Below are 20988 nucleotides of genomic sequence, written 5' to 3' on the forward strand. Positions count from 1 at the left end.
ATTTATTTGTGAAGGATAAATATCTTTTTTCAGTACTCTAAGGTGGAAAAAAACAAGTATACACACATTTAAATAACGTGTTAAGACTTATGAGTAAACTTGCAAAATTTTAATTATATTAGTACAAAAATGTCGTTTGAGAGGAGGCTCGGCCCAATAACTATCTGGACTGAATTGGCTCCGAAATGATTAGTTTAGGGGAGGTATTGGTTTAGGATTTAGAAAAACTTTTAATGACTTTAAAAGTTAGGTAAAATATGTTGTTATTCAATCAAGATTTTTAAAAACTCTTTAAAAATTTGGTGTTATTGGTTGTGGATTTGTAAAAAGTTATCTAAAATCTTGATAAATCTAGTGTTATTGGATTAAGAGTTTTATAAAGTCATTAAAAGTTTTATGTTATTCAAGTAAAACAAAAGAATCTTGGATTGTTAATGAATTCAAATTTTATGTTATTGGTTTAGGATTTTATATCATTTCCTTCATAACAAAAGTCATGAAAACTCTTTCATCAAATAGAAAGATTTTACAAGATTAGAAAAAACAAATCATCAAGATTTTAAAAAACTTCCTAAACAATCTCTTAGAATCCTTCATTTTTAACTTTCAATTTTCTATGATTCTAACAATTAGCAAGAACATAAAATCATTAAAATTCTTTCTAAATCCTAAACCAATACCTCTAAGTTCTTAATTATAAATTATAAATTACTTTCCCCCTTTATAATTTTTAAAACTTTGTAATAAAATGCAATGCCATGTTATGAATTTGGTATTTGGATATGTTGATCCCAATTTGAAATCATTTATATGTTGGATACATAAAATATCATTTTAGTGTACGACTAACTTGGATACATAAATTCTGTTGATGATAAGAAATCAATTATTTGTTTGGTTTTTTTGCATCAAAGACTCTTCTGTTTATATTTTGTATTTAGAAAATAATTGAGAAACTAATTATGTTCATTGTTAATAAACAATGACATCCTTCTCAATTATTTGTTTGGTTGTTTGTTTTCCATCAAAGACTCTTCTGTTTATATTTAGACGATAATTGAGAAAACTAATTATGTTCATTGTTTATTATTTTTATTCCTTTTTAGCATTTATATGGGGATTGTAATTTCATTTCATTTCTTGACTTTTTTTATAACCATTCATTATTAATTCAATTGATACACCCTAATAAAAACAACCAGAAACTAAATGTGACATCCTTCTCCATATAAAATCTCCTCATAACTACATTTGATATCCAAAATTATAATATAAGCATAGTGCCACCCGTTAATTTGGAATCTAAGCTAGCAAAATCTCCATCACCTGTTATAAGAAGGGTGTAGCAATGTAGCTTGTATAAAACAGACATAATGAAACTATTTTTTATTTTAGTAATTTTCTTAAGATGCATTTGTTTATAAAAAGAGAATATTGTTTACAAGTTTTTTTTTTCTTTTCGAAACACCTTTATAAATTTGAATTTCTCTCTCAAAAATATGATTTTTTTTATTAAAATGTTTGGTATCCCAAAAATTGATCACTTAATTGAAATATAAACTCTTGAACAAAAATTTGAAGTGTGAAATATGTGGTATGGTTAAACTAAAACCTATTTATAATATTTGGATAATATGTGTTCTCAAAATCCCAATATATATTGGTACTCCATCAAGTCGAGTATAACTGATGAAAATAATCAAATTTAATATTAAAAAACACAATGACATGTGGTGCACAAATTTAGATATAATAGAAATATAGCAATGTAATAATTTAATCTACATGAAATCAGAATAGTGTATCTGAAACCGAAACATTTGATCTTTATTATATAAATATTTAAATTAAAAGATATTTTTAAAATCAATCTGGAAATGATAAAGGTGAATGAATTTTCAAAAATACCCTTTTTTTTATGTCACTTTTTAGAAATACTCTTTGATGGTGTCCATTTTCAAAAATACACATTTTTAATATATAAAATGACAAAATTATAAACCCTAAAACCCAAGTATTAAACCCTACTCCTTAAAAACTATATCCTAAATGTAAAATGGGAAACCAAATCTAAAAAAACAAATTCTAAACATTAATTTAACATAGGTTAATTGTGTAAAAAAACAAAAATAAAAATATTAAAAAAATAGACATTTTTGAAAAAGGATATGCCAAAAAGGACATTTCTAACAAATTCTTTTGATATATTTTGTATCACTTAGTTTAGAAAATTAGAAAAACACTATATGTTCAAATAATTTATAAAACTACATATAGCTTATACATGAAACATTATTTTAGTGTAGTGGTAAATTTGGATTAGTCTAAAAAAGCTTTCGCTCAACTAGAATTGATTAATAAAATTTTTATTTTTTATATTTTATTGATATTGAATAGTTATCTGTGTTTATAATTGGTCTACTATTGTTTAATTAATCATGTTCAACTTTTTTTTATTGATTGTTATCCACTTTGTTTAGATGGTCAACTAATTTCATTGTTTGATCGATATATTAAAATTTTGAAATTAATATGGCGTAGTTAAATAAATGCTACGTGTCGTCACGATGCGAGAAATATTGAAAAAGCCCACACACACTTTGCTAGGCCTTTCCTATAGAGCCCAAAGAGTCTCTCTTCTTCTCTCATCCAATACTCACTCTTTCAATTTCAAATTCCAAAAGCTAGTCAAAGACGGAGAGAGGCCGTTGCGTTTCCCGGCGAGACGACTGCTCCACGGACGGATTAACCGATCATCGATTGTTTCATTCTCCGGTGAGAGTTTCCTGTTTTCGCCTTTCCGCTTCTTTTAGCAATGTTCAAGTGTACTATCATATCAAGTTTCATCGATCGGTTGCGTGAGATTCTGATTTTGCGTATCGATCGTCGTCGATTAGGTTTCTTAAAATCTATCTATAGAGAAACGAAGTCGTCTTCTGAGTTTGAAAAGTTTGTTTCTGTTGCTTACTTGAAACCTATTATAAACCCTAATTTTTGTGTTACTTATTAGGGTTCTTCAGGTTTGTGATTTCGTGTATTTGTCTCACTAGGATGGCTTATTCGAGGAACGTTTATGGTAAGAGATCTGATTTAGTTACTTTTTTCTCTGATGTTATCCGAATACGGAGGAAGTAAGAGATAAGAGCTTTTTTTTAAAAAAATTTCTTTCTGTTTCCGATGATACAGATGATAATGGTGATGGATTCGAAGATACTGTGTATCGTTACTTGTGTCCTGTGAGAAAAGCAGGGAGCGTTATTGGTAAAGGTGGTGAGATTGCAAAGCAGATTAGGTTTGAGACGAAAGCAAACTTGAGGGTAAACCAGGCTTTACCTGGTAGTGACGAGCGTGTTGTTACTATATATTCTACAAGCGAGGAGACGAATCGTATTGATGATGATGATGAGGATTTCGTTTGTCCTGCTTTTGACGCTCTTTTCAAGGTTCATGATATGATTGTGGGGCAAGAACTTAGCAATGATGATTATGATTATGATGACGATGAGTATAAAACTGTTGTTACTGCAAGGATGCTTGTGCCTTCGGATCAAATTGGTTGCCTTATTGGAAAAGGTGGACAAGTTATCCAAAATCTGCGTAATGAAACTAATGCTCAAATTCGTGTTATAAGTGATAATCTGCCTATTTGTGCTTTGGCTTTGAGTCATGATGAGCTTCTTCAGGTACTGTCATAAAATTCTTTTCAGAAAATTTTGTCGAGCTTAGAGTTACTGTGGTTGTGTTTCTGATATATTACCTTATGAATTTTGTTGGTTGAATTTCAGATAACTGGAAATCCCTCTGCTGTTAGAGTAGCTCTTTACCAAGTTGCCTCTCTGCTTTATGAGAATCCGTCGCAGTTTCAGAACTACTTTCTCTCGTCCCCTAGTACCTCGCAGCATCAACACGGTGGAATTCTAATGAGTCCTGCACTAACAAGCTCTCGCAAAAATTACTCTGCGCCAAGAGATGTTGCCGATTCAAGAGTGTTTTCTATCTGCTTCATATGTCCAGCTGAAAATGTTGGAGGTGTAATAGGAAAAGGCGGCTGTTTCATTAATCAGATTAGGCAAGAATCTGGTGCGACCATCAAAGTTGACACCTCCGTAACTGGTGAAGATGATGATTGCGTTATATACATATCATCAAAAGAGGTAACCTTTTCTTCTTACTGAGAGTCTTATTTTCAATATGTGAAATGTTGAACCGAATTTATATATGTACAACAGTTCTTCGAAGATCAATCCCCAACCGTGATTGCAGCCTTACGCTTACAAACACGATGCAGTGAGAAAGTGGGGAAAGATTCAAGTGATTCTGCAATCACCACTCGTGTACTTGTTCCTAGTTCTCAAGTAGGGTGTCTCATTGGAAAAGGCGGAGCTCTTATATCTGAGATGAGGAGTGTCACAAAAGCAAATATCCGCATTTTTCAAGGCGAAGATGTACCAACAATTGCTCGTGAGGACGAGGAGATGGTCCAGGTTATAAAAATCTTGACACTTTATTATTGCTTAATGCCTTCCCAGTTTTGTTTGTTTTAAAAGAGGCTTATCTAAAAACCATGTTTTTCTTTCTTGTGGTTTAGATAACAGGAAGTTTTGATGCAGCAATCAAAGCTCTTACTCAAGTGATGTTGCGATTAAGAGCCAATGTATTTGACATGGATCGAGGTCTTGTCCTGCTTCCAACTTTCTTTCCTTATATTTCTCAAACAACAGAGACTTCGAGCATGCCTAAGCACAAAAAACGCGAGAACCATTCTCATGGCTCCATGGAAACTGCTAGAAATGAAGACTACAGTAGTCAAATGGTATGATTTTCATAAAGTTCTTATGATTCTGGTTACCAAAATTACTTGCATAGAGATTCAGTTTTGATGATCTCTCTTTTTGTTTTTTGCTTCTGTTGCAGAACTTAAATTCCCCAAGAAGAAACCGAGTTTACTGATCACCAAACAATCGTAAAAGGGTATTGTTCTATTATGTTGAAAACACTTATTAGATTTCGGGATAGTGTTAAAACACTAGGGCGTTTTTTTTGGAATCCAAGTAAAAAAAGAGGATTTTGGGTTTGTTTTGAGTCTCAAGAAATCTAAAAATGCAGGAAGTTCTTGAACAACTGACAAGTTTTTTTTGTAATCTTCATTAAAGATTTAGCACGAGAGTTTCTTTAACTTTTGACTCCCTCTTGAGTATAATTGAATAACTTCTTAATCATGAAGTGGTTCCAAAAGCATTGTTTTGAACTCGGACGCGTCTTTGCTGCACATAACGTTCTACTTAGGAGTCAACCAATTGTTGTTCTAATGGTATGATAGTCTATGAAAGAGTGGAAGGAGTCAGACACAATCGGTTTACTAATTTCCGCTTACTACTATCCCCAAGTAAATTTTTGGTTTCGTCATCTGATTGTTATGCATAAGGACGAGAGCAAACATTATCAACGAAGATAGTAAAAAAGGTGAAAACTTTTCCGTTGTCAATTTGTCATTTACTTGTGTTTCTAAAAGATGCAACAACTCCAAGCTAATGAATAAAGAAAAACACATAGAAAAATTAACGTTGACATTTTAAGCCCATAATGAATTAACATTTTAAGCCCATTAACGTTGACATTTTAAGCCCATTTAGTCAAATCTGACTATTACAAGACTTTTATCATCTTATCTTGTACAACTGTTTCGTTTTTGTTTAACTTCAAATCCTTCTAATCTAAAATAGGAATCGCCAACCTTTTACAATTGGTCTTCAAGCAGTGAAGAACCGGAGTCCGAGTACACTAATAATCCATATGATCTTTCTATTCCTAATCTAAGCCTTGACGTTACAGAACCGGACATGTAAGTATATTATTAATTTATATATGTGCTTGTTATCGTTTCATGGGTCAATACTAAGTTACTTTTGTTTGTAGCTACAAATTTTTTGAAGGCATTGCTAAGCCTGAGGTCAGGATTCAACGAGGAAAATTCAAGGATGGTAGCTTACGTGATTGTATGCAAGGCATGTTTACATTCTCTTCTCTTAAACAAACACAGGAGGTAATTAACTTCTATTATATGCTCTTTTATTTCTCTTTATTTACATTGCCAATTTGTTAACTAAAATTTTTGTATGTAGGCTTTTAAATTGAAAGGCGAAGATCTTCTTGGCATTCCAGCCTATCTACATCGTTATCCTAACGGGTAATTGCTTCTTTTTTTTCACGTATCAGATTACTATTCTCCAGATGTCACTTTACAATCTGTATATTGTGTTTTGCAGCTTTGTGACAGTTTGCATAACTGGATTTGATCCCCAAATTTCTGAACAAGAATTATGTGCTCAGATTGGTCAGAAACTCGGACGATGTGGCAGTATTGTGAAATCATTTTGTCCTAGATCGACGTCAACAAATTCTTTATTAGGGTAAATAGTTTCCGCCATTTGATTTTTGTTTTTTTCCACATTTCGTTAAGGCTGCAGCCTTCGAAGCCGTCAACGAAGAGTGGAGTGATTTCAAATAATTGAAAGAAGCAAAGAGGCAAGAGAAGGCAAACAAGTTGATGAAAGAAAAAACTGTAGCTAAGAAGATGAAAATGTTTATGAACCTAAATGAGAAGGAGCATCTCGATGATTAGAGCAAAAATTTGTTTAAAAAGTTGAGTTACGATCTATTTGGAATTTAGTAGTTGTCAAATTGAGTCACGATTTATTTTGTTTTAATGTTTATTTGTTATTTTCCGCTTTAATGTTTGTCATGTGTTTTTATGTGGTGTGTGCTTGTATTTTATCGCATTTGAAGTTTTTTAAGTTTATTTGTTTTAATAATTATTATTCTTATTTTTGTTATATAAAAAAAATTAGCTAGTAAAGTGAACTTAGTCCAACAGCAAATGATAAGTCCAACTATAGAAGACATTATCACACCGCGGATCGAGTTTTGTTACCTACGAATGTAAGGAGTTGGTTAATAGGCCGGTCTGAAGGAGTTGGTTGATAGGCCGGTCTGTTGTGACTCAAATGTTGACAAAAAAAATTAGCTAGAAATATAAAACAAACAAACAAACAATTAATGATTTTATTCTCTTATTAATTATGAATTTTATAAACTCTTTTATAATATTATTAGTGATGATGAAAAAAAAATTATTATCGAAATGGTTCTTAAAAGAAATAGAATAAAAGAATAAAATATGTAGAATATAAAAATAAAATATGTAAAATATATATATATATATATATACTTTTGGAGAGCTTTTAAATCTGAAAGGGAGGAAAAAAAAGAATGCTATTAAAATTATTTAGTTTTAAAGCATGAGTTTTGACGTTTTTTAAAAAAAGTCTTAAAAGTGTGTTACTAGCCCTGAGACGGAGCCGGATATCCGGTCAAAATAGGGGTATCCGGATCCGGCTCCGGCTCCGCCGGATACACAGTTATACTATCCGTCTCCGGATCGAAATCCCGGATATCCGGGTGTCGGATACCCGTAAAAAAATCGGATATCCGCGGGTATCCGGATCCGAAGTTAAACACATTCTAGATTTTAGATCTTTTTCTTCTCTCATGATTCTCTCAATCTCATGTCGTCGCACCATGTCGTTGATGAGATCAAACCGGTGAAAAGCGGTGACGGATTGACAAGATGAGAAGATGGTGAAAATCGATGCTCATCTCACGAAGCAATCGTCCGCTGACTCCGCTTCAACTATATCTTCCGGCGCTCCTACAATCATCTCTTCCGCCGCCGGTGGTTGGTCTCAATGAGATCTAGGTTAAAATTAAAAGTTGTAAAAAGAGGGTGAAGAAGTCGTGATCTGTAAATAAATTAGAGTGTTTTAGTTTTGTATATTTGTGACCTCTCTATTCTCTTTCTCACAATCGCAACCAGACAACAACAATGGCGTGACCTTGTTTTTTTTTTCTTTGAGACAGCGGTGTAACCTAATGTCGGGATAATGTGTTTCTTTGCTATTCATGATGAAGTGAAAATTGTTGGGCTTATAGGCTCTAATAAATTGCTGAACTTTAAAATATGTTTGCCCAATTAAAATATGTCCAATTAAAACAAACATAAGCCCAATTAAAATATGTCTAACATACATACAATATATCTACCCGGATATTCGGTTTTAGTTATTATCACTATCCGGCTCCGGCTCCGGATCCGTCTGGATTTGTAAATCCACTATCCGAATCCAAATTTGCTTGTACCGGATATCTGGTTTTCCGGAGCGGATATGGGTGGATCCCGGATCGGAGACCGGATCCCGGATAATAGGTCTCAGGGCTACCAATCGGAGCCTATATAAAAAATAAAAATATAAAGTGAAAGTAGTGGAGCTCTTGAATTTTATTAAATAAAACTAAGTTAACATTGAACTAAGTGATAGAATGATAATGTAGAAGAAATCTTTTTGTTTGTAAAACTTACTATAATATATTAATATATTTTAAAAAACTTAAAACTGTATATAATTAGATAAGATCCCGTCTGATGTGCTGGTTTAAAGTTTTATAAATAAAATTAAATTTAACAAAAATATATTAAAATTTGTTGTACATTCTTTATAAGTTTTAGTTTGGTATAATACACTGATTTATATAATTTTTAAATCTTTTATGTATGTTACCATTAAAAGTGTATTTTTTTTACATCTAAATATACTGTATGTTACAAATATATGTTTTACAACCACCTAAAAAATGTTTTGTATGAACACATTAAACCAACTATTATATATCTCTTTACTTTTACTTTGCTATAGTTTTTGTAATTGTTAGCTAAAAAAACATTTCGAATAAAAACAATTTTACATAGTGAAACAACCCTTCCTGTTTTTTTTTTTTTTTTTTTTTTTTTTTTTTTATAATAATAATAATACTTCTCTAGTGGTCCCATACCCACTATCAACCTAACAACAATCATCAATGGCGGATAACCAAATAAAATCCAACTGAAAAATAATCCAATAACCAATCCAGCAAATAACAATTCCAACATCCTACAATGTTCTCTCAACTCAATCTAGCAACCTAACAATAGCTAAACCACAATCAATCAAGCTTCTAGAACATCCTCCTCCTCATTTCCTTGATTCCACGATCACACTTTGCCTTTACCTGCACCACAAACACAAATTGAGATGCATGAGTATTTTATAAACACTCAGTAAGGCAATCCTCCCATCAACTGGGCTATACACACAAGCAATAGAGACATCTCTAACCATCAACCAACAATCAATAACCAAACAACAACAAACCAGGACTCTGCATCGACCGACACCGATCCATGCATCGACACGACACCAACTGGGGTTGCATCGACCAACACAAGCTTGCATCGACCGATGCAAGGTTCACTTGCATCGACCGACACACACACTGCATCAACCGACGCATGCTCGACTTTGCACGAAATCCATAATTGCATCGACCGACGCCTCCACTTGGCATCGACCGATGCTCCTAGGTCAATCTGCATTGTCCTCGCATTGCATCGACCGATGCACAAAGTGTATCGACCAACTCACATGTCGAACACCAATTCTCCCCGAAGCTTCTCGTCGGATCTCCGTCCCTAAACCACCAAAGCCACAAAAAGCTTCCCAAAGCCTCTAGCGACCCAAGAATGAACTAACAAGCCATAAAACACATAAACAAGCAGATTAGAGAAATCTCCAGCTTAGATAAGCCATGGTCATGCACTTACCTTTGCCAAAGAGGAATCTAACTTTAAAACGAAAGATCTACGCACCTAGCAAGCTCCTACAACGTTTCTAGCTTCAGATCTCCCAAGAACAGCCACCAACTCCAAGAATCTCACCAAGAACGCTCAAGAACACTTCCTCTCTTCTTTTTCTCTCAAAAGTGGCTAAACCTCAACCACAAAACGACAAATCCCTTTTTTTATACAGATTTTTAGGGTTTTTCTAACCCCAAAACGCAACGTTTAACTTAAACTCGTCTGCTCAAAACTGACCATGCATCGACCGACACACCCTGTGCATCGACCGATGCACCTCCCAAACCGAAATTCCGGTTCACGGATGTTATACATAGTATACTAATCAATGATGAATCATCACAATTGTGTATAACCAGCCATGGAGAGAACATCGGCTCTGCCCTCCTCTCTTATGGCGAGAACCTTGCGTCCAACCCCCTCAACCATGGAGAGAACCTTGGCTCCGCCTTCCTCTCTTGGGGAGATAACCTTGCGTCCAACCTCCTCCACCTTCCTTCTTTGGGGAGATAACCTTGCGTCCAACCTCCTCCACCATTGAGAGAACCTCGGCTCTGCCCTCTTCCTGTGTGGAGAGAACATGTTCACATCTTTTAGCTATCTCAAAATCTTTTGATAATAACTATTGTTAAATTTCTCAATGTATTTGTGGAAGTGTCTTTGACACACCATGATGTAGTCTCTGTCTTGGTAACGCTCTGACTTCCAACTTGCTTAGTGAGTCCCATGTCCACTCTCAGTCCATGGGCCCACCTTCCTCAGTCGGCCTCACGTCTACACCCGGCCCGTGGACCCATTCTTATCCAATGGTCGGTTTGTTACGCGTGGGAGACTTTAAATACTTGTTTTCCAACCCTACAAATCACCACATGATCGTTCCCTGTGTTTTTTCCTCATTTGCACAGTTCTGACAATCACTTCTTGGAAGGTCACTCATCCTGAAACTACTTCAGCTCAAGCAAGCTTAACTCTAGAGTTCTTTGAGGACATTTGACCGAAAAAATAAGTGGACTTTGGTTACCTAGGTGGTCAAATCAATTTTTTTAAACCTATCCGCAAACTAGGGTGTCACAGTCTCCGAGCTCCTGTGAATCTATCACCAACGATTTATGTTTTCCAATTTATCTATCTATGTTTGTTGTAAGCTTGTGTTTGATTAGCCTATTTTTTCCAACTATTAGGTTGATAAGCTTCTACTCGTTATCTGTAACATCCGTATTCCAGGATTATATTTTGGGTTTTGTTGAATAATTATAATGAATGGATTTTAATTAATTTTTGTTTAATTAAATCATGGTTTAATTAGATTAAACCAAAACCCTAATTTTTTCTGAAGTCTACGCCTCTTCTTCTCTCTTTTGGGTGTTGTGGTCGACATTTTGCTGATCAAAAAGAAGGAGAGAAACAAAGAGAACTCTTGGTTATTTGGTGAGAAGGAGAAAGACATCAACAAAGCTTTGTGTTAGAGAGAAGGAGAAGAGCAGAATCATTAGGGTTTGGGAGGAAACGGTTTCGACGTATTAAATCGTTGTCAAAGTTTTGTGGGACACGTTTTCTCAGACGCGAGTTGGGACCATCGAAGATTGTAACTGATATAGTGGTCTCGTATGGTTTCTGATCGGCAAGAGATTTTGTGAGAAGCTTCGTAACGTCTAAGGCTAGATTTTCACCGGAGTGATTTGATAGTTAACGGTTGGTTTGTATTTTAGTCTTTGAGACTGTTCTTTTCTGATGTTTTTGTCCCGTTTGCTTCAATGTTGCTTTTGGTTGTGTGACATGTTGTTGGACGTTTTGGGGATATATCAGACGCAAGGAGGGTATTTTCTGGTTCTATTTGTTGTTTGAACACCTTGATAAGGTGAGTTTGGGACCATGAGCTTACCTAAGCGATTGGGTTGTATGACTTGTTTTGTGTGATGATGTGTAGGTGTGATGAATGTGTTATTGGGTGTTCTATTTAATGACTGGTTTGTTATGTTTTATTTGTGGTTGTACTCTTGATTTGCTTGTGTGTATAGGTCGTAGATGGGAAGATCGCTTCACTGGGTATTTCTGGTAATATTCATGCATCTCATTGTGTTTGTGGTGCTGGTAATGCATGTGTAGCGTGAAATCATGGCAATGAGGAGGAAGATGATCTAGGGTCTCAGTTATTGTGTTATGGTTTTGTTATTGATGTTGGAACGTTGTATAGAAGCATGCTAGGTTGTTGGATAGAATGGTTAGGAATGATATTTTATTGATGATTATGGTTTTATGTATTCCGCTGTGCATGTTATTGGGTTTATGGTTGGTTAGTAATGTTTATGTTGTTGGTTAATTAAATCGTATGGGATGCTTAATTATAAATAAAAAAAATAAAAAACAGGTCGAGTTGTTTCAATTTCTCTCTTTGGGATTGAATGAATGGTAACAATTATGTTTGCACAAAAAAAAAGACATACGATCAACCAATCAAAGTTGAAAAATTAGAAGAAAATTCATTTGACATAATTAAAGAAATAATTTAAAATTATAAGCACGGTAATATATGAATCCCAAATAATATGAAGATGAAAATATAAATTAAATAAAACACTTTAAAAATGCTATAATCAATTTTAAAATACAGTATTAGAAAAAAAAAACGCATATTTTTAATCTTTTTTTTTGTCAACATATTAATCTTACCTATTCGAAACTGAAAAGGGAGAAAGTAGGAGATAATTTTGGTTTAAAAAAATAAGAAAAATTTATCTTCCCATTAAAAACGTTTTACCAATAGAACAAATTTAAAAGAAGTGTTTGTGAATAAATTATTTTGTTAGATGAAAAATTTGAGACGATCTATTTTTATATAGAAGTGAGTATTTACAAAATTTATAATTAATAATTAAGTGTATATTTTCCTTAATCCCAATTCTATTTTTGTATAATTAATAACTTAAAATGAAAAATAAGTAAAATAATGTTATAATTTCGAATTTTATGATATATATATTTTTTTTGTCGAAAAGGAATTTTATTGATGAATTATAATAATCCAGATACATTTGTTGGACAAGCCAAGAAGGAGGAGAAAAACAATCAAAATAGAAATTACAATGAAGACATCCATGTTTTGCTAGAAGATGGGCTACTGTATAACAACATCTCTTAGTATAAGTAAAAACAATATGGTGGAAATGTGCTGCCCAAACTTTAATATCTTGAATGATTGCTTCAATAGATATGTCAATGTGTTCATATTTAATATTTTTGTTAGTATTTCACAGTTACCCTCAAAGCAAACTGAAGTGAAGCCTTTGATCTAGGAGTGTTGCATAGTCGATAATAAAATTTTTGCTTCCGCCTATAAGGGAGTTGTTAAAGAGCCACGTATTATGGAACCCCACCCCAATGATATACCATCTTCATTTCTTAAAATACAACTGCCTGTTACATTGTTAGAATGATGATCAAAAGCTGCATCATAATTACATTTATACATTGTTGTTGAAATGCGTCTCCAAGTAACTTGTTCTTGAGCATGATTTTGTAATGGTGGTTCTAGTAATGAGTTATGGTGTAGCCATTCTTGTACATCATTTTGAGCTCGTTGTAGAATAATTCTTGGGTTATCCGATACACCTTCAAAAATGAAATTGTTTCTTGACTTCCTTGTATGTCACAGTAGCCAGAGAGGTAATAGGTTTGGTGATTCATCAATTCCAGTTAGATGTTCCATGTCTAGTAGAGCTGTGAGTATATGATCACTATCGTTAGAACTGTCGTTAGCTCTATGTATTGGAATATTCGACAGATCCCATATTTGTTTTGCATGTGTGCAGTGGAATAGGATGTGTTCTATTGTTTCATCAGCTCTAAAGCATCTTGGACATGCAAGATCTATATTCTTTCCACGAGAAATTAGTCTTGTTAATGTAGGTAAGGCCTTTGATAACATTCTCCAGTGAAAGTGTTGTACTTTAGGAAGAATTTTTGATTTCCAAATTCTGTTCTTTAGAATAACAAAGCCATGGGGGATCGGTTGAAGTGCTATTTCCATGTCTGCATTATGCATAGATAGCCAATAACCAGAACGAACTGTATAATCTCCCAATTTTAAGTAATGCCAGACTAATCTGTCATGTTTTGGTTCTATTGGTATGTATAAAGATGTAATCCTATCATGATCCTCCATACGTATGTGTGTTGTAATCTTCTCCTCATTTTAGTATCTGTGTGAACCTGAGGTTGATATGAAATCTTTAAGTAAAAAGTTTTCATCATCTGAGGTGCTATAGATAGGCTTTTGGGGATTGGTAGTAGTAACATTATCGATGTTTACACGCACAAAAGCTCCATCTCCAATTATAAATCTTGATCCTCGTTTGATAACTTTGAGTCCTTCCAGAATGAACGCCCATCCATATGATTGTTTTGCTCTTGTTTTTGCATTTAGAATTGAGCCGTTTCTGCAATTTCTTGCTTTCATCACTCTCGCAAAAAGTGAATTTGGAAATTGTATCAGTCTCCAGGCTTATTTTGCTATTACGGCATCGTTGAACTTAGACAGGTTTTTGAATCCTAGGCCACCCTCTTTTTTTTGAATGTTGAAGTTGTTGCCAAGCAATCCATAGAATTCAACTTTCATTATTACTTTTGTCCCACAATTTTTTTTACAAAACTGAGTCAATCTCCGAGACAGCACCCATTGATAGTTTAAAACATGACATAGAGTAAACAGGCATAGCTAATGCCACTGATTTGACCATTATTTATTTTCCTGCCTGAGAAAGTTGTTTTGTACTCCAAGAAGTTGTGCGTTGTCTAACTTTGTCGACAATGTAGCTGAACATTACTGATTTTTTTCCTTCCATACTGTTCTAGTAAACCAAGATATTTCCCTCCACCACCTTGGTTTGGAATATCTAAGATTCATTTAAGGCGATCTTGAGTTGAACAATGTACTCTTTTTCCAAAAGTTATCACTGATTTGCTTTTGTTGATTTTCTGCCCTGAATAGTATTCATAGACATTAAAAGCCTCTTTTATTGCTTTGCAGTTCCTTACATTGGCCTGGCAAAAAAATAGTGAATAATTTGCAAACTGTAAATGACTGATTGCAGGGACACCATTTCCAATTTTGATTCCCTTGATGTCACCAGAGTCGACTCTAGTACGAATGAGATGGCTCATAATGTCTGCACAGAGGATGAAAAGATAAGGGGACAGAGGGTCCCCTTGTCTTATACCCCTCTCAGGAGCAATCATGCCATGAGGAGAACCATTTATCAATGCTGAGTAACTCACTGATCGAACAGCGGCCATAATCCATGTATCATTGAAACTAAACAACTGCAGTGTAACCTCCTAAAAGTTTCATTCTACTCTATCATATGCTTTGGATACTTTTGTTTTAATAGCCATGTAATTTGTTAAAACTCTCTTTCAAACTTTAAGAGAGTTCATGACCTCATGTGCTATTAAAACATTATCGGTTCTTAGTCTTCCTGGAATAAAAGCCGCTTGTGTATCAGAGACAATTGAGTCTAAATGGTTTTTGAGTCTATTAACCAAGCATTTGGAAATTATTTTGTATAGCACATTGCATAATGTTATTGGTTTATAGTCTGCTAAGGTAACATGATCCGTTATTTTTGGTATCATGCAAATGTTTGTGTGATTCAAACCTGACTTCATGTAGGAGGTTTCAAAAAATTCCTTCACTTCTGCGACGATGTCCTCCCCAATGATATTGTCAGTAGTGTTTATAGAACCGAGCTATGAGGCCATCCGGTCCAGGTGCTCTATCATCACCAATAGAAGATAGAGCTGTATAAATTTCCTCACTTGAGAACTCTCTTGTCAATGTAGTATTGATCTCAGGTGTTAATGTTGGGGGAAAGTCACCAAAATCTATTGGTGATACAGGAATCATGCTTGAAGCGTATGCTTTAGTGAAGTAATGTTGAGCATGAGAACCAATTTCTTGATCGCCTTTATACACCTTTTGTAGTTCATCTTGGATAGCCGCAATGTAGTTTCTGGAGTACCGTGATTTAGTACTCGCATGGAAGTATGCAGTATAGCGATCACCAAATGTTAGCCACTTATTTCGACTTTTGTTTTTCCAATAGTATTCCTCATCATCGTACATTGTGCTAAGTTGTCTTTGTAGTCTCGGTGATGTAGTACTTCTACTTCAATTAAATTATCGAACCTCAGTTTGCAATGATCAACACACCAGGAATACACATGAATGATTAATCTAAGCTAATAAGAAAAGGGTTTGTTTTATGTATCAACTAGCTAGAAGCAACTTTAAATAAAGCAAACAAACAAACTAAAAGCAAGCAAACACACAACTAAGAACAGTTTTAAAATCAAGATAAAACAAATGAACTTTGGGGGAAGGTTAATGACTTGGGAGATAGCTAATCAATCCTAGATGTCTAAGCAAACAATCAAGAATAATCCTTAGGCTAAGAACACTTATGTAAATCAATTCACTTCCATGATAAAGTGTCTATGCAAATCAAGTTATAATCAACAATTTCCAAAGGCAATCACAAGATAATCATGCATTAAAATCAAGTCTTTATACCACTAAACACCCTAATCATCAATTTCCATTGGCTAGGAATGCAAAGCTCTTGAATAGTTTGGTTCAGGAATTTCATCAAACACCTTATGGGCATGGAAATCCTAATGTCTAGATTTAAGCTTGATCAAGGCTATCTAGCATTATTAACACTAATTCAAGATAGGAAACACATAAATAAAGCCTTCGACATCAAAGATCAATCATCTATCTCCCTAATCTACCTAGCCCAAAGTTCTGAAAGATCTACTCACTCATGGTTATAATCACACAAAGGTAGCGGTTTGATCTTTGTGAAATCATAATTAGAGATTGTAGAATAGGAGATTTGAAGAAGAAATTGCTATTAAAAACTTAGAAGTACTCAATCATTCAACAAACCAAGAGTAAACAAGCTTAAGAACCCTAAAAAGCTGCTAAACAAAAGATGATATCTCCTAATGAGTATTTAGTATATTTATAGGAAAATAGGAAACTAAACCGGGACAAACCGGATTGGAATAAAACAAATCAGAGAAAACCGGAACAAACCGGGTTTTGGTTCCAAAAATAGCATTTGATCGACCAATGTCAAGTCTCGGAAGTCTGCTCAAGTCCAGCACAAGTTGATCGCCCCTATGATCGACCAAATGGTCGATTTTTGAAGTCTGAAGTCCATTCAAGTCTGGGGATGAGTTGATCTACCACGTGATCGACCAAATGGTCGATCGTTTTGTCCTGTGGCTCCAGTCTTCACTCTGGCTGTATATACGTTCACCAAAACAGGTATAAATCTTTATACACACCTCAGAATGGCCTGACATCTCCTCCATTGCAAAGCTTACTCAATTTCCAATAACTTTGGAGAAGAACTCTGGAGCTAAATCCCAAGGAAAGGTCTTCATACGAGTCGATCTTTGAGGGACTGAAGACTGGTTCCGAATCATCAATCATCTTGTGTGCATCCAAATGTGTGTCTTCCATTATATTGCTAATTCTTGACTTATGTAGATCCAAATCACACTTTTCTTGTACATCTCTACTCCAACACCTGAGATACCAACTTGATGCAAAATGCAACATAAACAACCTAAATGCTCATGAATATGCACAAAACAATGAATAATTAAGCTTAAATATCAAATAAAAACACAAGTTTTTACTTGGTATCTCCATTCTCTTTTGATGGTTTAGACTTCCCATTGCAGATTTTAGTGTTTCTTGAAAACAATCTATGCTTTTTGCTGCATTTAAATTTGCAGAGTGTTTTGCTTTGGCCATCGCTTGACGGCATCTTGATATCTGATCACATATTGAGTAGCATTCTTGATCTTTGTAGGAGTTCCATCCTTCTTGTACCACTAACTCAAAATCTGTGATGTGTGTAAACCGTTTATCAAAACGGAAAGGCTTGTGAGGACCAGTATTTGTGGATGTAAAGTTGTTTAATATTGGTTTATGATCTGATCCGTTAAAATCCAGGAATTCGGCTTCAGCCAAGCGAAAAGTTGCAGACCATTGTGAGTGAATCATGACTCTGTCTAAACAACACTTGATCGTGTAATTTCTTCTTTCTCCAACTGATAACTCTCTAATTTACATGTTTTAGACACCATTTTTTGTCCATATTTTGCATTATATATACCCTAACCTTAGCTTTTTTAGGTCCTTAACTGTAGGAATTTGCATTTAGGCCATTTAGGATGCTGCATTGTTGTATTTGTGCATTTTGGATGAAAACAGGTGCTTTAGAGCCTAAAAGGGGAAAAACGAGGTCAAACCCGAGCATGTACCCGAAGGAGCGATTGTGCAAGAAGAACAGTCCGAACCTCAATCCGATCAAAGAAGATATAAGAGTAGGAAGAAAAACCCGAAGACCTATCCAAGGAACTACCCAACTTGATCCTCGTGCACCGCCTTGAGCAGACCCTCAGGCAGGACTGAGCAGCTAGGTTAAAAGGGTTTCCATATATAAACCCCCCCCCTCTTCTTCCTCTCGCCAAAGCACGCCAGAGACATTCAGAAAAGAGAACGAGAGCTTTTGAGAGAGAGATTGAGCGACTCAAACACTTTTTCCACTTTGTTAGGATTCGATTTTGTTTCTTTTGCTGTTCTTTCTAGTTTTCGATTATATACTCTACCACTTCTATCTTATTTTCAATACAATGCAATTTTCATTCATTTGTGTTTTTATGCCTTTTACCATGAGATCTGAGTAGTAAAATAAAGTTTCTAGAGATGGGATAGACAAATATGTGTTCTTGATCGGTTAGGATGTCTTAGCTTGAATGTTTATTTTATATAAGTTCCCTTCTAGATTGATGTTCTTAATGCTATTTTCAGACTGAGAAGTTGAGATTAGATCTAGGGTGTTTTGCCATCGAGAGATGTTGTTGAAATGCTTGAATCAATCAATGCTAGAGATTTACACACTTAGCCTAAGAGATTAGATGTGTAAGGAGTTTATTGACAATAATGAATTGGTTCCTAATGCCTGCTTGGTCATGTTTCTCCAACGAGAGTTGGGTAGGGGAGTGACTAAGGTTGATTGTTTCTATCACGAGAGTGTTTTAGCAATATTTAAGAGATTCATTGTCTAGGGAATATTTGCTTAAGGCATATAGGACATCCCAAATTGGTCAGGAACACTTACGAGTCAATTACCCCATCCTTAGGAGCTTTCTTATCTTGATTGTTTAGTCTTATTTTATAACTCGACCCCTTACCCGAACTGGTACTCGATCACCAGCTTCGTGTATACCTTCGAGCTGTTCATCCTTGTCTACTTGATCCGATCATCCCACCCTATCCTGATCCTGTACCCGAATGCTTGCATCGAGTACTTAGATCGTGTGGTTCTTGCTCTTTCATTTACTTTTGCTTATTTTAGGTTGTTCGAAAAAACCCCACTATTGCTTGGCTTAACTTTCTCTGTTTTGATCATATCTTATCTGCTAGCATAACAACCATTTGGATTGATAACCCTTTGTACTACAATTGCATAGGGAATTGATACCCTGGGTGAAAATCCTGTTATCAATTTGGCGCCGTTGCCATTTGGTTGAATTTTGTTTGCTACGTTTAAGATTTCAGCACTTGCTAGATCAAGTTATTTTCTATCCATCGGTTCGGAACTGACTTGTTTACTTTCTTGTTTGTTTGTTTTGCATTTTAGGTACAACCCGAGTACCCACTCGACCCGTCACTCGATCACCTGGATCGGGCAGACCTTCGTGTACTCACTCGGTTAACTTATTGTGCATGCAAACACGATCCAAGGGTAGCCAACACCTAAGTCCATTCATAGACAACATCGATAGACCAAGGTTACTCCATCAACAACAAGTACCACAACCTCAACTAACAACAATTGAGGAGGTCATGAATAATCAGAATGGTCCACAAGCTCCTCAAGAGTTAGTGAAGATGGATTCAAACTCCGACTTTTCCATTTTCCTTGGGTGAAAAAGCACACATTTGGGGGAAATCACTTCCCAAGGAGTCTATCACCACTTGGGAAGCATGCAAAAAGGCGTTCCTTGCCAAATTCTTCTCCAACTCCAGAACTGCAAGGCTGCGAAATGACATCTCCATCTTTGTTCAGAAAAGCAATGAGACATTCAGTGAAGCTTGGGAACATTTCAACGGATACACCAGCCGATGCCCACATCACGGATTCAGCAATGCTTCGTTGCTAAGTACACTTTACCGCGGTGTAGTCCCTAAGATAAGGATGTTGCTGGAAACCGCTAGTAATGGAAATTTCCTCAACAAGGATGTTGATGAAGGTTGGGATCTAGTGGAGAACTTAGCCCAATATGATGGGCACTACAATGAGGAGTATGATCGCACAATACGATCTTCTGGAGAGGATGATGTAAAGTAAAAGAGAGACATGAAAGCCCTCAATGAAAAATTGGACAAACTCCTCAACCAGTAGCAACATGTCAATTCCATCTCAGAGGAAGACCAGTTCTAGCAACAAGATGGGGAGAATGCTCAGCTAGAGGATGTAAACTACATCAACAATTAAGAAGGTTACAATAAAGGGTACAACAACTACAAACCGAACCCGAATCTCTCTTATCGTAACCCCAATGTTGCAAATCCTCAATACCAAATCTACCCGTCCGCAGTCCAAGGCAACCAGGGCTAGCAAAAGCCTTTTGTCCAATACAATCAAGGCTATGCTCCTAAGCAGCAGTACCCTGGCAATTATCACCAACCAATTGCATCACCTGGATTCCCACCACAACAAGGATCACAAAACCAATCTCAGGAGGCTGACCTACGCGGACTAATTCAGCAGATAATACAAAGTCAGGCATCAACAGCGATGGACAATGCAAAACGATTCGCGGAGATGAGCAAAAAGATCGATTCTGGTACAATGACCTAAATGCTAAGTATGATTCTCTCAATACTAAGTTGAGATACCTAGAAGGCCAACATAACACCCAACCAACTCCAAAACTCAACCAGCTTCCACGTTAAGATGTTCAGAATCCAAAAGACTATGCTACTGCCCAAGCCATCTTTCTTGAAGATGTTGATGACTACCTCACTGAGGAAAGCGATGTTCAAGATGGGGAGGATATGAATCACAGTGGGATGTATGAGCACCAGTACTACTTATCCGAGTACGAACCCGATCATTCACCCGAGGAGGCTGATCAAGCTGATGATCAAGCATTGGTTCGATAATCGCAAACCA

The 20988-nt window shown here is 35.4% G+C and overlaps 1 protein-coding gene and 1 long non-coding RNA gene across 3 annotated transcripts; both read left to right on the plus strand.

Annotated features, from left to right (window-relative positions):
• Positions 2639-5223, plus strand: LOC104790074 (KH domain-containing protein HEN4-like). 2 transcript variants are annotated; one of them, XM_010515773.1, is made up of 7 exons: positions 2639-2775; positions 3011-3076; positions 3187-3683; positions 3786-4154; positions 4230-4484; positions 4589-4813; positions 4915-5223. In XM_010515773.1, the coding sequence occupies exons 2-7, from the start codon at positions 3052-3054 to the stop codon at positions 4948-4950; spliced, it is 1407 nt and encodes a 468-aa protein (XP_010514075.1). In that variant the 5' UTR covers positions 2639-2775; positions 3011-3051; the 3' UTR covers positions 4951-5223. The 2 variants fall into 2 exon arrangements, with proteins under 2 accessions (XP_010514075.1, XP_010514076.1); XM_010515774.2 differs by having other exon boundaries at positions 2646-2775; positions 3021-3076.
• On the plus strand, positions 5705-6733 carry LOC104793848. The gene is made up of 4 exons (XR_002038537.1): positions 5705-5842; positions 5917-6043; positions 6123-6187; positions 6267-6733. It is a non-coding gene; the product is annotated as an uncharacterized LOC104793848 (long non-coding RNA).

The sequence above is a fragment of the Camelina sativa genome, chromosome 6 (genome assembly GCF_000633955.1).
Source record: "Camelina sativa cultivar DH55 chromosome 6, Cs, whole genome shotgun sequence".
NCBI lineage: Eukaryota > Viridiplantae > Streptophyta > Magnoliopsida > Brassicales > Brassicaceae > Camelina > Camelina sativa.

Excerpts from the sequence above, each read along its gene's own strand:
- LOC104790074 (XM_010515773.1), top strand. The coding sequence starts at position 3,052 with ATGGCTTATTCGAGGAACGTTTATG. Across the intron at positions 3,684-3,785 it reads GTCATGATGAGCTTCTTCAG|ATAACTGGAAATCCCTCTGC; the intron begins GTACTGTCATAA and ends GTTGAATTTCAG. Across the intron at positions 4,814-4,914 it reads AAGACTACAGTAGTCAAATG|AACTTAAATTCCCCAAGAAG; the intron begins GTATGATTTTCA and ends CTTCTGTTGCAG.